Here is a 14881-nt window from a genome sequence, read left to right as displayed (position 1 = left end):
AATTTAGACATAAGTAATCCTAAGATATATAGCAGTGTCTAAATAAAGAAGCTAGGAAGAATATTAACATCCTACCTATACTTTTTGACTTCTTATTAAAAAACAACCAGAAAAAAAAATGTTCTTAAGAGGTAAAAGCCACCCTACCCAGTTTGGCAAGTGGATAAAGCATCGACCCGCAGATTAAAGGGTCCCAGGGTTTGATTCCATGCAATGGTACCTACCTCGGTTGCAGGCTCCATCCCAGCCCTGATCAGGGCCTGTGCAGGAGGCAACCAATCCATGTGTTTCTCTCACATCAATGTTTCTCTCTCTCTGTCTCTCCCCCTCCCTTCCACTCTCTCTAAAAATCAATGGAAAAAATATCCTTGGGTAAGGATTAACAACAACAGCAAAAAGAGGTAAAAGCGCATCTCTCTCTCAGGAAAATTCTGTTTAAAAAAAAAATGCATTCCACTAATATTTTAAACCTAACAAAAGCAATGTTTCTGTGACTTCTTGATGTGCTGCCATATCGCTGATGCCAACATCCTGGCTACTTAAAGTCACACTGAAGGGTGCCATGGACCCCAGCTATAGCAGTGCCAGACAAGGCATACCTTTCCGCTCATTTTCTATTCTACTGGTATGAAGCCCACATCCTTAGCTTCTTCTTTCCAAATCAGCAGCCTCCATTAGATCCTGCTTATCTTCTCTTGGACTCTCTTGCCTATGAATGTCCACTCATCCTTCGTGATTTAAAAAAAAAAAAAAGTCCATAATATTTCAGACTTGAATTCCTTTATGAAGTCTCATAGTCCTGGACTTAAGTTTGAAAATATAATAGTCATTCATTATTTAGGTCAAAGAAAAAAGTGGTTTACATAGAAGAAATAAGGTGTTTAAGCAGCACTATCGAATAGTGTTTTACAATGGCAGAAACGGTCCATATGTTCTAATAAGGCAGCCACTAACTACATGTATCCTTTGAGCACCTGAAATGATTTTTTCATTTAATTAGAACTAACTAAATTTAGATAGCCACCACCATATTAAACAGAACAGGAAAGAAAACCTGGAGCTACTTGCCTACCTGGCATCATTGTCAAAGAGAAAAACAAAAAAAGGAAAGACAGAAGAAACACAAGAATGTAGATCACCTAGGAAAATCTGGACTCCTCTTGCCCATTTCAGAAATTTCCACCATTAATATCACCATAAAACTATTCACTAACATTTTTATAAAGAAAATGAAAACAAATAAGCATAAAAAGCCGGGTTAGCAATATTTATTTCAAACAAAATAGACTTTAAAACAAAGGCTATATAACAAGAAATAACAAAGGACCCAACAATTCCACCCCTGGGTATATCTGAAGAAACCCAGAACACTAAATTGAAAAGACATATGCATTCATGTGTTCACTGAAGCATTATTTACCATAGCCAAGATATGGAAGCAACCTAAGTGTCCATCAACAGATGAATGGATAAAGCAGTGGTGCATATAAAGAATGGGAAATTAAAAAAAAAAAAAAATGAATGAATGAATGAATGAATGAAATCTTGCCATCTGCAACAAAATGGTTGGACCTAGAGGGTATTGTGCTAAGTGAAATAAGTCAGAGAGGAAGATATGTACCATATGATTTCACTTATATGTGGAATCTAAAAATTAATTAATTAATTAATTAATAAAATAAACAACAGGCAAATCAAAACGAGACTCACAGATACAGAGAACATTTTGATGGTTGCCAGATGGGAAGGATGAGAAGGAGGTGAGAAGGGAATGGGTGAAAAAGATAAAAAGATTATGAAATACAAACTGGTAATAACAGAATAGTCATGGGGGTGCAAAGTACAGCATAAGACAGTGGTTCTCAACCTTCTGGCCCTTTAAATACAGTTCCTCATGTTGTGACCCAACCATGAAATTATTTTTGTTGCTACTTCATAACTGTAATGTTGCTACTGTTATGAATTGTAATGTAAATATCTGATATGCAGGATGGTCTTAGGCAACCCCTGTGAAAGGGTCGTTCGACCGCCAAAGGGGTCGCAACCCACAGGTTGAGAACCACTGGCATAAGAAATATCTACACTAATAAAAGGGTAATATGCTATAAGCAGTAGGAAGGCCTAACATATACAAAATTATAGAAAAATAGAGTCAATATCCAAATAGATAATAGTTGAAATTTTTATTGAATTTATGAAAGACAACAAGCATATCAGGAAGCCCTCCAAAATTAGCAGGATAAATAAGAAAAATTACATCTAGACACATGAAACTATAGAACAAAGAAAACAACATCATAAAAGCCCTGCTACTATGGCTCAATTGGTTGGACATCGTCCCAAGCATCGAAAAGTTGCAAGTTCAACTACCGGTCAGGGAACTTGCTGGGGTTGTGGGCTCGATCCCCAGTGGGGGATGTGCAGGAGGCAGCAGATCAATATTCTGCTCTCACATTGAAGTGTTTCTCTCTCTCGCTCTCCCCTCTTCTCTCTCTAAAAATCTATGTTTTAAAAAAGAAGTAGGAAAAAAATGTTTTTAAAAAATCATAAAATCTAGAGGCAGATATACTGGGAAAAAAAAAAAAATAGAGCTTTCAATAAAGAGCAGCCAGCCCTCTCAAAAACAGTAATGAAAGGCAGAAGAGAAAATAATATCTTCAATGTACTAAGAAGAGAAACTTAAAAACTCTCAATTTTATATGCTAGGAAAACTATCCTTCAAATATGTCATTGTCAGACAAATAAAAAGAGAGTTTTACCATCAGCAGACTTTCATCAAGGGAACTTAATGGTGTACCTGAAGCAAAAGTAAAATAATCATAGGGGAAAAAAAGGTACAAGAATCTAAAAGAATGATGAGTACATATGTGTTTGTAAACATATAAACACATATTTGTAGTATAACTCAGTAATAATAGCTATTTTATAATATTGTAAATAAAAACAAATAATTTAAAAATCACACAAAAAAAGCATAGAAATCAAGAAAGGGTGATCTGGCATTCTTAGGTTCAAAAGAAAAGAGATCTTGCTTATTTTTGTCCCTTTCAAGCACATCCATGTTAAATTTCCCTTTTAAGCATGTGCATGTTAAATTTTTTTGTTACAGGATCAGAAAAAAATTAATTTCTTCCTAATTAGTAAATGAGGAAAAATGAAATGAGAGATTAAAAATCTATCTAAGCCCAGCCAGTTGTTTGAGCATCATCCCATGTACCAAGAGGACACTGGTTCAATTCCCAGTCAGAGCACATGCGGAGGTTGTAGGCTCAATCCCAGTAGTGGGTGTGCAAGAGGCAGCCAATCGATGTTTCTCTCATTGATGTTTCTATCTCTTTCCCTTCCTCTCTCTCTAGGAAATTTAAAAAAAAAAAATTAAATCTATACAAAAGAGTTTAAGGACAAGGAAAAAGGAAAAGAAGGAAGAATACAGAAAGAGAAGGAGCAGAAGGAAGCAGGAGAGGAGGGGGAAGAACATGGAAAAAGTAACAAGCTGAAATTTCAAAATAAAGAATCACATATAAATTCCAATATATTTTTATAATCAACATAAAAGACAAAACTACAAGATAAAGACAAAAATTATCAGAAAAGATTTTTTAAAAAGCATTCATATGCTATTTAGATTCCTAAAGTATAAGAAAAAATAAAGGTAAAAAATTATTAATTGTGATACATTGTGATTAGCTGCACATATCAACACACATAAGTCTATGAAAAATAATAGAAAGGAAAATTCAGGTCTCAGAAGAATGCAGAGAAGATGATGCTATTTACAGAGTTGAAGAGGACATGAAACCAATATATTAAGAATACATATATGGTGAAACTATAATTAAAAAAAGGTGATAAGTCCAAAATTTAAGGTACCGGTCAACACAGGATAATGGGAGAAGGCTATGTAAAATTAAGGAGGGATTCACGTAAGCTTCAAAGGTGTATAGGAAATATCCTATATCTTAGCCTCATTAATACGCAAGTGGGTGTTTGTTTTACTGTTATGACAAACAGCCTTTTTATACAGGGTGTCCCAAAAAAATTGTCAACACACTTTGAAAGCTGATAGCTCAAGTATGAAAATGAAATGTATTTTAATAAACACTGCCTTTATAATTATTCAAAGTGTGTGTGTACATTTTTTGGGGACACCTATATGTTTAACACTTTATAAAATAATTTTTAAATAGGTCAAAGTATTAGTAACTTCAAAATGTTTGGTCTTAATTTTTTTTTTTCAAGTCATGTTGATGCCAATGTGTACACTGATTGCACTGCTTGCCACAAGTTTTTCTATCACACATATGGCACATGGCACAAAACAAACATCAACACCAAAGTCAAGCTCCTCCACCAGCTTTGTGTTCTCAAGCCCAGCAAAGGAGAAAAAGTAGATTTCAAACATGACACTGATTAAATGGAACACTGACATGCTAAGGCTGCTCACTGGCTTTGCAGTAAACAAATATATTTTAACTGCAAATTTTTCTAAACTGATTTCCTGGAAGTTATTAGTTATTAATTTAATCAGATCTAGTTCCAAAACCTCCACTGAAATCTTTTAACAAAAGATAAACTTCATAATGTACAAATACTTCTTGTAAACTTGAAAATATTAACCACAAGTAAAGGAAAATAATGTCTAAAATCATAAAACATAAAGACCTGATTAGACTGGATTTTCTAAGAGAAAAAATCTTATCCTTGACAGCTGCATCAAATTGAGAAAATGAAGATGCATTCTATAATTACTTTGCTCTATGCATAGAAGGGTATGAACTAAAATGCTTCATATCCATCATAATGATGTTAGTGTCTATCTTTTTATGTTTCCACCTCAACATGTTTGATAGCTTAAATGTAATTGCTGACTATGTCAAGATCCACTAAAAGCAACATTTGATAATTTGAAGAACTTACTTTCTTCTCTAGCGTTTCAAAAATAAAGCAATTTTATCTTTTAGTGCACAAGTGTCACCAAGAATATTGAATAATCAATAAAACTTCAAGCAGAAGAACTTCATAATTTTCAAATCAACTCTTCTTAAAACAAGGCAAATAATCTGGTATATAAAGCAATGGGTTTTACATAATTCACTATCCAGATAGTAAAACGTTGATATGACTCATAACAGTTAGGCAGTTTCAGAAGTTGATGAATGGCTCTAAAAATATTGCCTCTTAAGAGCGGGGGCGGGGGGCCGGTGGAGGTGGGAGAGGATGGTGCCTCCTACCTTTTCCTTGATTGTTTGATTTAAATAAATCCTGATACAGCATTGGAGAGCCACCATTAATCAGTTCACTTGTTTCTTTTTCAACTCTATTCACAGACATTAAAGAATTTCAACTCTAATTTTCTCAGTAATACCATAGGTCAAAACATGATCTCAAAAGCTTATAAAAATTAGAACTACTTCTCTCTTGGAATTTACTCACATACTGTACATATAAGAGAAAATAAGAAAAACTGACTTTGCCCTAGCCTGTTTTTCTCAGTGATTAGAGCTTCGGCCCAGGAACTAAAGCGTCCCAGGCTCGATCCTGGTCAAAGACATGTACCTTGGTTGCAGACTTGATCTGCGCCCCGGTTGGCATGTGCAGGAGGCAACCAATGGATATGTTTCTCTCACATCGATGTTTCTCTGTCTCTCCCTCTCCCTTCCACTCTGTCTAAATATCAATGGAAAAAATATCCTCAGGTGAGGATTAACAACAACAACAAAAAAAAAAACAATAACTTTATCAACAGATACATAACTGATAGCAAAGTACAAAGGTCTGATAGGCATAATTTCAGTTGTACATGTCCAGCTAAGTCATTCTTCTAATCAGAGCAATAGACACAGAAATATTCTCAAGTATCTTCTCAATTTTCTGTCTCCATAAAGTGCTATGATTTCAGAAAAAAATTATCCAATAGGATTTGCTATTCCTTTCTATTAAAAAGACTACTTAGGAAATATCTACATCACTTGTGGATTCCTAATAATACTAGAGGCCCGGTGCATGAAATTCATGCACTGGGGAGTGGGGGGGGTGTCCCTCAGTCCAACCTGCGCCCTCTCACAGCGCGCTTGGGAGCCCTCGAGGGATGTCCAACTGACAGTTTAGGCCCACTCCCCCTAAGCCGTCAGTTGGACACCATTAGTGCTGCCACAGAGGCGGGAGAGGCTCCTGCCACCACCACTGAACTCACCAGCTGTGAGCCCGGCTTCTGGTGCACTGACCACCAGGGGGTACCTCCTGCATTGAGCATCTGCTCCCCGGTAGTCAGTGCAAGTCATAGCAACCAGTCGTTCTGCCATTCGGTCTATTTGCATATTAGCCTTTTATTATATAAGATATTCTAGAACTGGCCATTCTTGGGGAAATATTTCTCTAAGTGTTTGATGGAGGGGAGGGAAGTTCAAATGCAAGAGATATGTAGCATTGTTTCCCAGTGTTTTTAGGTAAAATCACAAAAATAATTGTATCTATTACAATGTGCATGAATTTATACATAAAACCCTCTCAGTTGTTCTTTTGCTATCATATTCACCTACTCAAAAGATGAAGATGAACAAGAAAAGGTAAAGTCTACTTTTAATTATGTTGAAAAGCCATGAATATCTCCAGTGCCCAGTGGCTGCCAGATAAACTGAGAAATGAGTATATCTCCCCAATCAACCCCAAAATACCCTCTTCCTAATTTAATTTTCTCAAGTTCCACACCTAATATAGTACTAGAAAAGTAGCAGGTGCTCAATGATTATTTGTTAAATGAATAAATTTTACAGGTACAGAAAACGTTAGAAGCTAGGGCTCTTCATGTATGACTATGCCTGTAAATAAAAGCCTAATTCAACTTAGTTTCTATCATTAGGAAAGGTGAGATGTAAGCAGGCTAAAATCAAACCTCATTGTTTCAATCCACAAATCTTTACTGAGCACTTTTCATATGGTAAGCATGGTCTAATAAAGAGAGGTAAATAAAATATATGAAGTCCCTGGTCTCTTGCCCACTATTAGTTTTCAGTGTAGAAAACAGATTGGAAGTGGCAAAATATGAAAAAATAAAGTTGAAGTAAGTAAAGATTTTTTGTTCACTGTTCACACTCCTTAGTTAAACCTCACTCATTTTCATGACTTAGCAGGCAGGGCCCCTCTGTTTTAAATACTTGTACTGTACTGAAATACTTGTAGTAGGAAAAGTCAAGAACTTTTTCATATGGTAGCCTAACTACAGAAATGTCTGCAAAAAGTAGGATATCACAGAGATTCTTTTACATATTAACAATCAGTCATAGTTTGTCATTCTAGCCCTTGGAATATACATGAATGTATACACACACACCCTCATCATGTACACACATGCAGGTACATTGTTATGAAGAAATAAGCACTGACATAGAATGAAGTCAAAACTGATCTACCTTAGGCACTTGGAGCTGTGAAATTCTAATTATATTACTGCTCAGATATTTTATAACAACTTCTGCTTGAAAATGTTTAAGAATATGCTCAACTAAAGAGTCTAAAAATTGATTTAGATCTCCCCAATCAACCCCAAAATACCCTATAGTAATGATGCCAGATAGTTAAATCTGTATTTCAGAAAATCAACTATTTTAGTATAAGCATATGAAACATTCAGATTTTATTTGCTAAATCACACTATCCTAACACGGCCATTTCCAAAAAAATGAAAGAAAAAAAAAATCCGTGGTACTTCTTGCTATGTCAAACAAGAAGAGCCAATTCATATGCAATACCAAAATTCAGAATGAAACTCAATCACAATAGATTAGTAGTTTCTAATCATCACTGTTCTCTTTGAAAAAAATAGGTTAGGTTTTTAAAAATTCTAAGGGGAAAAAAGTGAGTTTTTTAAAAGACCATGGCTATGTATTACTCAGTAATAAATACAAAAGTACAATTGAAACTAAATTTCTTCACACACAGAAATATTATGCATTCAATTTTTACCTTAAGTAGTTATTGCGCTATACTGGCTACTAATTATAGAAGTATTAGGTAAAAATGACAGATTTATAACAACTGATTAATTTAGTAACATGCCCCATGATGATCAGATATAGGAATTACCTCACAGGATTACTAGTCAAAGAAACTCGAAGTGACTCCAGGCACGTTACAAGTCTCTCGTCTGCAGGCCCCATTTTTAGTTCATGAATGAATTCCTGAGGTGAGGTCTGCCGATTCCTCTTAAGACTTCCCTGTAAAATAAGTCAAAAAAAAAATGTAATTCATATTGTGTAAAGATTAGCCATTAAAATAACAATTTCATTAGCTCCACCTTTCATATTAATGGCTGCACACAACTATTCGGATAAATATTACTTTGCGAGGATGATTCCTTTACCTGCGCCCATAAATCCATAAATTCATAATCCATGGTAGCCATAAAAGATAGTAACATAATATCAAAACATCTGCAAATTAAAATAACTACTTTTCAAATAAAAAATATGAAAAACAATAAATGCATATCATAAAGAGTATTTTAAAATATAGTAATATATTTTAGGCGCACTCAAATAACAAAACTAATATAAGAATGACCCTATTAAAATGAATATCCCAAACAACACAAAAACCTGAGATTTTATCCTACATACAAGCTAAGTTAGCCTGCCTGCTCCTGTTTCATGGATGCTGACAGAAAACACAAGAATCCTAAGGGAGAGTCAAACACTTTACTATGCATATATTCATTCCCCAACCCACCCACTCCCACAGGGATGATGCAGAGTCCCCAGAGGTGATGGATGCCTTCACATGCCGTGGATTGCGTCACAGGGAAGAACACTGAGCTCTGGGGATTCACCACTTTTATAGTGAGCAGTAACAAGCCTGCTCACTATCCATAGACAAATATAACTTCACTTCTAAGGCTACACACTGTAAATGCAACCCTGAGAAATGGCCTGGGTAAAGAGCATTCAAGCCTCTAGTTCCTGGAATAACCAGAAAAAACATACAGTGACACTCAGGGCCAATGGCAGCCTGCCTCTCTCGATGATAAATATCTCTCATAAAGAATTAGTATTCAGAATATTTAACAAACCCCTATAAATCAATAGTAATAACACAAATAGTCCAATCACAAAAGAAGATATATGAATGGCCAATAATCACATGAAATGATGCCCACAATCATTTATCAGGAGGGAAATGCAGACTAAAACAAGTAAAATAACACTATAGACTCCCTACACTGGTGAGGGTGTGAAGCATCTGGAGCCTCCTACATGACTGGTGGAGATATAACATGGTATTGCCACTCCGCAGAAGAGTTTTAACTGTTTCTTTTAAAACTAAATATACACGGACTATAGGACTCAGCAACTGCACAACTAGGTGTTAAGTAGGAGGGGTAAATAAATATATCCATACAATGTTCAGAACAGTTTTATTCATAATAGCCAAAGACTGGAAACAACCCAAGTAAGTATTCATTAACAAGTTTGGTTATGTCCATACAATGGAATACTACACAACAACAAAATTTCACTACTGATAATGCAACAAAATAAATGAATCCAAAAAAATATGTTGAGTTAAAGAAGTCAAACAAAAAAATGCATAGTATGGTTCCACCATTTATATAAAAGACCAAAACCAACCTGTCAATTTTTTCTGTAGGACCATTTTACATTTTATTTCAAGACATGGAAGCAGAGATGTTAATTTTTGGTGTGTTTGATTAGAGCATGGGATTAAAGGTGGACATTTTAAGTGGGCAACAAGTAGATTTTTCCAATAAACACTGATAAAAATGGACTAAACTCATTGGCTAAAAAAATACTTCTTTATTTCAGTTATATAAAGTTTTTCTAGCTTGAACAATTTATTAGGCAATAAATTGCCTAAAGGCTTCTGCTTTGTCACCTGAGGTTCCTGCCTCTTACCAAGACCTCACCATCACAGCCCCATCCTTGCACAGGCCTACTCCTAGGTACCAGTTAGATCTGGGCTGAGACTAACTTCCCAGGACAAGCCGTTTATGAGCCACATAAACTGAGCCCTCGCCTCAATGGATTCTTTTTGTTCAAAAGGCTCACCACTCTGTATTAAAATAACTTTTACATTTATTATTTAAAGGATATGTTGAATGTCTACCATGTGTCAGATCTTGTTTACATGATATAGATACAGAGGTAAAAAAAAAAAGTCAAAGATGACTTCTAGGTTTTTAGTCTAAGCCAAAATATGGTGCCATCTACTTGAATGGGAAAATGAAAGAAAGAGAGTGATAGGGAATGTAGCTATTTAAAAGTTACGATTGACCCAGTGATCCCATTTCTAGGAATATATCCCAAGAAACCAGAAACACCAATCAAAAAGGATATATGCATCCCTATGTTCACAGCAGCACAATTTACCATAGCGAAGATCTGGAAACAGCCTAAGTGCCTGCTCATCAGCAGATGAATGGATTAGAAAACTATGGTACATCTACACAATGGAATACTATGCTGCTGTAAAAAGGAAGGAATTCTTACCATTTGCAACAGCATGGATGGAACTGGAGAACATTATGCTAAGTGAAATAAGCCAGTCAATGAAAGAAAAATACCACATGATCTCACTAATTTATGGATAATAAGGACCATTATAAACTGATGAACAAAAATAGAAACAGAGGCAGAGCAGCCACGAACAGACTGTCAAACTACAGCCAGAAGGCTGGTGAGGGCTGGGGGACTGGGGGGGCGGGGGGGGAGGTGGTTAACAGGACTTGTATGCATGCATATAAGCATAACCAATGGACATAAGACACTAGGGGGTAGGGGAGGCCAGGGGATTGTCAAGAGGGGGGAAAAAAAGGAGACATATGTAATATTCTTTGTAATACTTTAAGCAATAAAAATAAATTTAAAAAAAACTTTAAAAAAAAGTTACGAGTTTGAGCCCTGGCTGGTGTGCTTAATGGTTAGAGCAGTGATGGCGAACCTTTTAGCTCGGTGTGTCAGCATTTTGAAAAATCCTAACTTAACTCTGGTGCCGTGTCACATATGGAAGTTTTTTGATATTTGCAACCATAGTAAAACAAAGATTTATATTTTTGATATTTATTTTATATATTTAAATGCCATTTAACAAAGAAAAATCAACCAAAAAAATGAGTTCGAGTGTCCCCTCTGACATGCGTGTCATAGGTTCGCCATCACTGGGTTAGAGCATCACCCCACACACCGAAGGGTCATGGGTTCAATTCCCGGTCAAGGGCAGGTACCTGGGTTGCGGGTTCGCTCCCACCCCCAGGGCACTAGTGTGAGGCAACCAGTCCATGTGTCTCTCTCACATCGATGTTTCTCTCTCCTCTTCCTCTTCCCCCTCCTCCTTCTCTTCCTCCTCCTCTCTCCCTTCTTTCCACTCTCTCTGAGAAAAGCAATGGGGGAAAAATCCTCATATAAGAATTAAAATTAATTAATTAATTAAAGTTACCAGTTTGAGCTAGTGACATTTTTGTAAAAAATAACATTTGAGCAGAGACCCGAGTAAAGAGGAGGGGACATGGGAAATCTGGGAAATGGATATTCAAAGCAAACGCAAAGCCCTAAGGCAGGAATGGTATATTCAAAGGAGAGCAAGAAGACACACTTGAATCCCTGTGAGCATGACAGAGTTATAGATGACAAAGACAGACAAAAGAGGAGACAGGATGGAAAAATTACAGTCTGAGTGCCAAGTGTTTTTGCATGACTCTTGAGCTAAGCATACTTTTTACATTTTAAGAAGCTTATAAAGACAGAACAGGAGGCGCAGGAAAAAAGGGAGGGGGAAGACAAAGCAGCAGCAACTGAGGCTCTATGGATATACAAAGCCTAAAATGTTTATGATCTTGACCATTTAAGAAAAAGTTTGTAAACCACTGATATGGTCTTACAAACCACAGTGAGTACTTTAGGCTTTATTCTGAGTGTGTGAAAAACTATTGGAGGGTACTGAGCAGAGAAAAGATCTAATAAGCTCTTTTATTGTTATTATTATTATTATTATTCTAAGTCCTGTGTGGCAACAAACATAAATGAAAAAACATGAAACAAGAAGGCCAATAAGAAGGCTAGCATATTGTTTGCTCACGAGTTGACAGTAGCCAGGTATAAGATGCCTGTGATGGAAGACAGAGAGTTACTCAACATGAAGTTGGATCAGACAAGAGTTGCTGATAGTTTGGATGTGACATGTGAAAGAAAAAGAATTGAAAGATGATGCCAAAGCTTTTGGTCTCAACAAATAAATGAATGGTGTCACCATCTACTAATCACCATGACCTTGTCAATATCAGTTTGGCAGGTGGATTGGAGATAAGCCTGATCAGAACTTTATGGGGGAAAGCAAGAAAAAGATGTACCACTCTGAAGAAATTTTCTGTAAGAAAGGAGCAAAAATTGGGGCAGTAGCTGTGGTGTTACTGGGGGAGGGGATTAAACCATGTTTGTATGCTGATGGGAATGAATGACCAAGCAAAAGGGAAGAAATTGATGATGTAGAGCAGGGGTCCTCAAACTTTTTAAGTAGGGGGCCAGTTCACTGTCCCTCAGACCGTTGGAGGGCTGGACTATAGTTTAAAAAAAAACTATGAACAAATTCCTATGCACACTGTACATATCTTATTTTGAAGTAAAAAACAAAACGGGAACAAATACAATATTTGTATTTGCATGTGGCCCACGGGCCGTAGTTTGAGGACCCCTGATGTAGAGGGTAGTTATAGATGCAAAAAAGCAAACAAGTGAACAAAAAAAAAAAATTGAGTAGATGACAGAGAAAGTGACCTACCATATAAGAGAAAAGATTGACCTTACACAGTTGCAGGAAAAGTGTATCACTATAGGAAGAGCAAAAACAGAATCAAAGGGAACAGATTCAGGTCGAGTGTTAAATCTGGTGATTAGGAAGTGAGGTATGGCAGGTCTCCTTCCTAAATGTTCAGTGATAGAAGCAGTAATAAAATCTGCTGACAGTAAAAATGCAGAACTAGAAGTATGTGAAGATATGAAATCATTTTCAGAAAATGACAAGGTCTGATATCTGTTAAGGTATGTATTATGAGCATGTTGGTCAACTGTGGTCATTAGGGAACCACCAGTCAGTGTGGCTACATGCTTCCTCCTAAATGCATGCTGTGCTGAGGTGCAAATGGAAAGGAGATGGGAAGTTTAACCAAGGGCAGAGTTTATATAAAGAGACAAGTAAACCGAAGGTTCATGCAAGAGAACAAAGGACTGTGTGCCTAAGGTTCATAAGGAGAGAAGTAAAGGCATTGTGAGGGTGAGGAGACACTAAATATAAAAAATCATAGAGTCATGTGTTTCTGAAGAATTAAACTCCCCGGTCACTGGTGGGAATGAGGTGGAGGTTCTTGGGGCACAGCTGAAAGAAGCATTTTCAGAAGCTCCCATGGGTAGATGGTATGTGGAAGATTTTATTGGCGTAGAGTTACATTCCTCAGTCTCCAATGTCCCATTTCCTCCAAGGCAGTCCTGAAAGGGAGGCAGCTGGGAGTTCAGCAGAACCAGAAACAAGGCCAATGTCCAGAGCTTCCGTCTCATGTTGCAGCTGGGTACAGTTCAGCATTCAGGCCAGTTTAAAGTCTATTCGTCCGTGTGTGGAGTCCAACATGGCCGTGCGCCATGTGGCACAGGGGAGCGTGCCCCTGCAACAGGAGTCACAGGTGCACAGTGCCCTGGAGCCAAGAGACAGCAAACTTCCTTGTTTGGAAGTTTATATAGTCAGGCTTCTCGAGTTTGCAGTGGCCATGCCCAATTACCTGTTTCCGGGTATGATTGACAGGCAAGCATTTTCCCATGTCACTCAGACCTTACTGGACATGCGTCTAAACTGCCTTAGCCAGTCCCTTCCCCTATCAATCATGGGAGAACAGACCTGGGAATGTTAAATGCAGCTTTTCGGACAGCTGTGTAAATGGCATGCCTATATTATTTGTAACAACCAGGTTATTACACCAGCATCAAATGAACTAGCCATTCTAAAAGGGTTATAGAATTCTTAAAGTGGGAATATTAAGTAAGTAGGAAAGGACGTTTGTATTTTACTATCCAAGATAAGGAGTGGTTGAGATTAGGTGGAAAAACAAAACTCACTGGGAGTGATAAAGTGAAGGAAATAAACTATGGCAGTGGTAGTGACAGGAAGAAAAGCAATGAGCTGGGTAGCCACGTCTCCTAGAAGTAAGAAGCCTGTCAGCAAACGCCAGCACCTCTGTATGTGAGGCCTTCCTCTCCCCTAGAATGCAACTACTAGGGCATGTCTGCCTCCGCCTAACTCATCACTGTAAAATGCTTGGCATTCAATGAATGAATGAGGTTATAATAAAATGGAAAGTATACAAAGACTGAGGATTAAAACAAGAAACAACGTTTAAAAAACAATTCTGAAAAAAACAAATGCTTAATCAGAAGAAAATAGTTCAAATTAAAGACATAGAAAACAGACCAAATAATTGGGAAATTTGCTTTCAGCACAATTCCCGCCCCCTTTTATTATATTACTATCAAAATACAGGTATAAAAGAAAGGAAATTGAGGGAGAAAATATTATGTTACACAAAATATTCCTTTTAAGCACAGCTCTTATGTTTCTTTCATTTTACATAACTTCAAAGGAAGTGGGAAGTAGGAGGAGAGAAGGGAAGGAAGCTCATATCTACAAGTCCATTAGCCATAAACATGAAAATGCTTAGAAAGCTTTATCACCTGTGATATCAAACACATTACTGAGATAAGGATGTCTGCCTGACATCATGAAAATTAGAAGGGTATTTATCCAACATAATTTTTAAATCTTTTTTAATCTCTTAGTAAACTTTATTCTAAAACATTGAATGCAGAACAGAAAGTACATACATTATTCT

The 14881-nt window shown here is 36.8% G+C and overlaps 1 protein-coding gene across 1 annotated transcript in view; it reads right to left on the bottom strand.

Annotated features, from left to right (window-relative positions):
• The window catches only part of DIAPH3 (diaphanous related formin 3), a 531965-nt gene that overhangs the window by 403353 nt on the left and 113731 nt on the right, over window positions 1–14881 (bottom strand). Inside the window, exon 5 of the mRNA XM_070408978.1 lies at window positions 8083–8213. Within this exon, the coding sequence (XP_070265079.1) occupies window positions 8083–8213 (131 nt within the window). The remainder of the gene's footprint in view (window positions 1–8082; window positions 8214–14881) is intronic.

The sequence above is a fragment of the Myotis yumanensis genome, unplaced genomic scaffold (assembly GCF_028538775.1).
Source record: "Myotis yumanensis isolate MYYU_CA2020_CCGP unplaced genomic scaffold, mMyoYum1.0.hap1 SCAF_3, whole genome shotgun sequence".
Classification (NCBI taxonomy): Eukaryota; Metazoa; Chordata; class Mammalia; order Chiroptera; family Vespertilionidae; genus Myotis; species Myotis yumanensis.
This window is presented reverse-complemented; position numbering and strand designations above follow the sequence as displayed.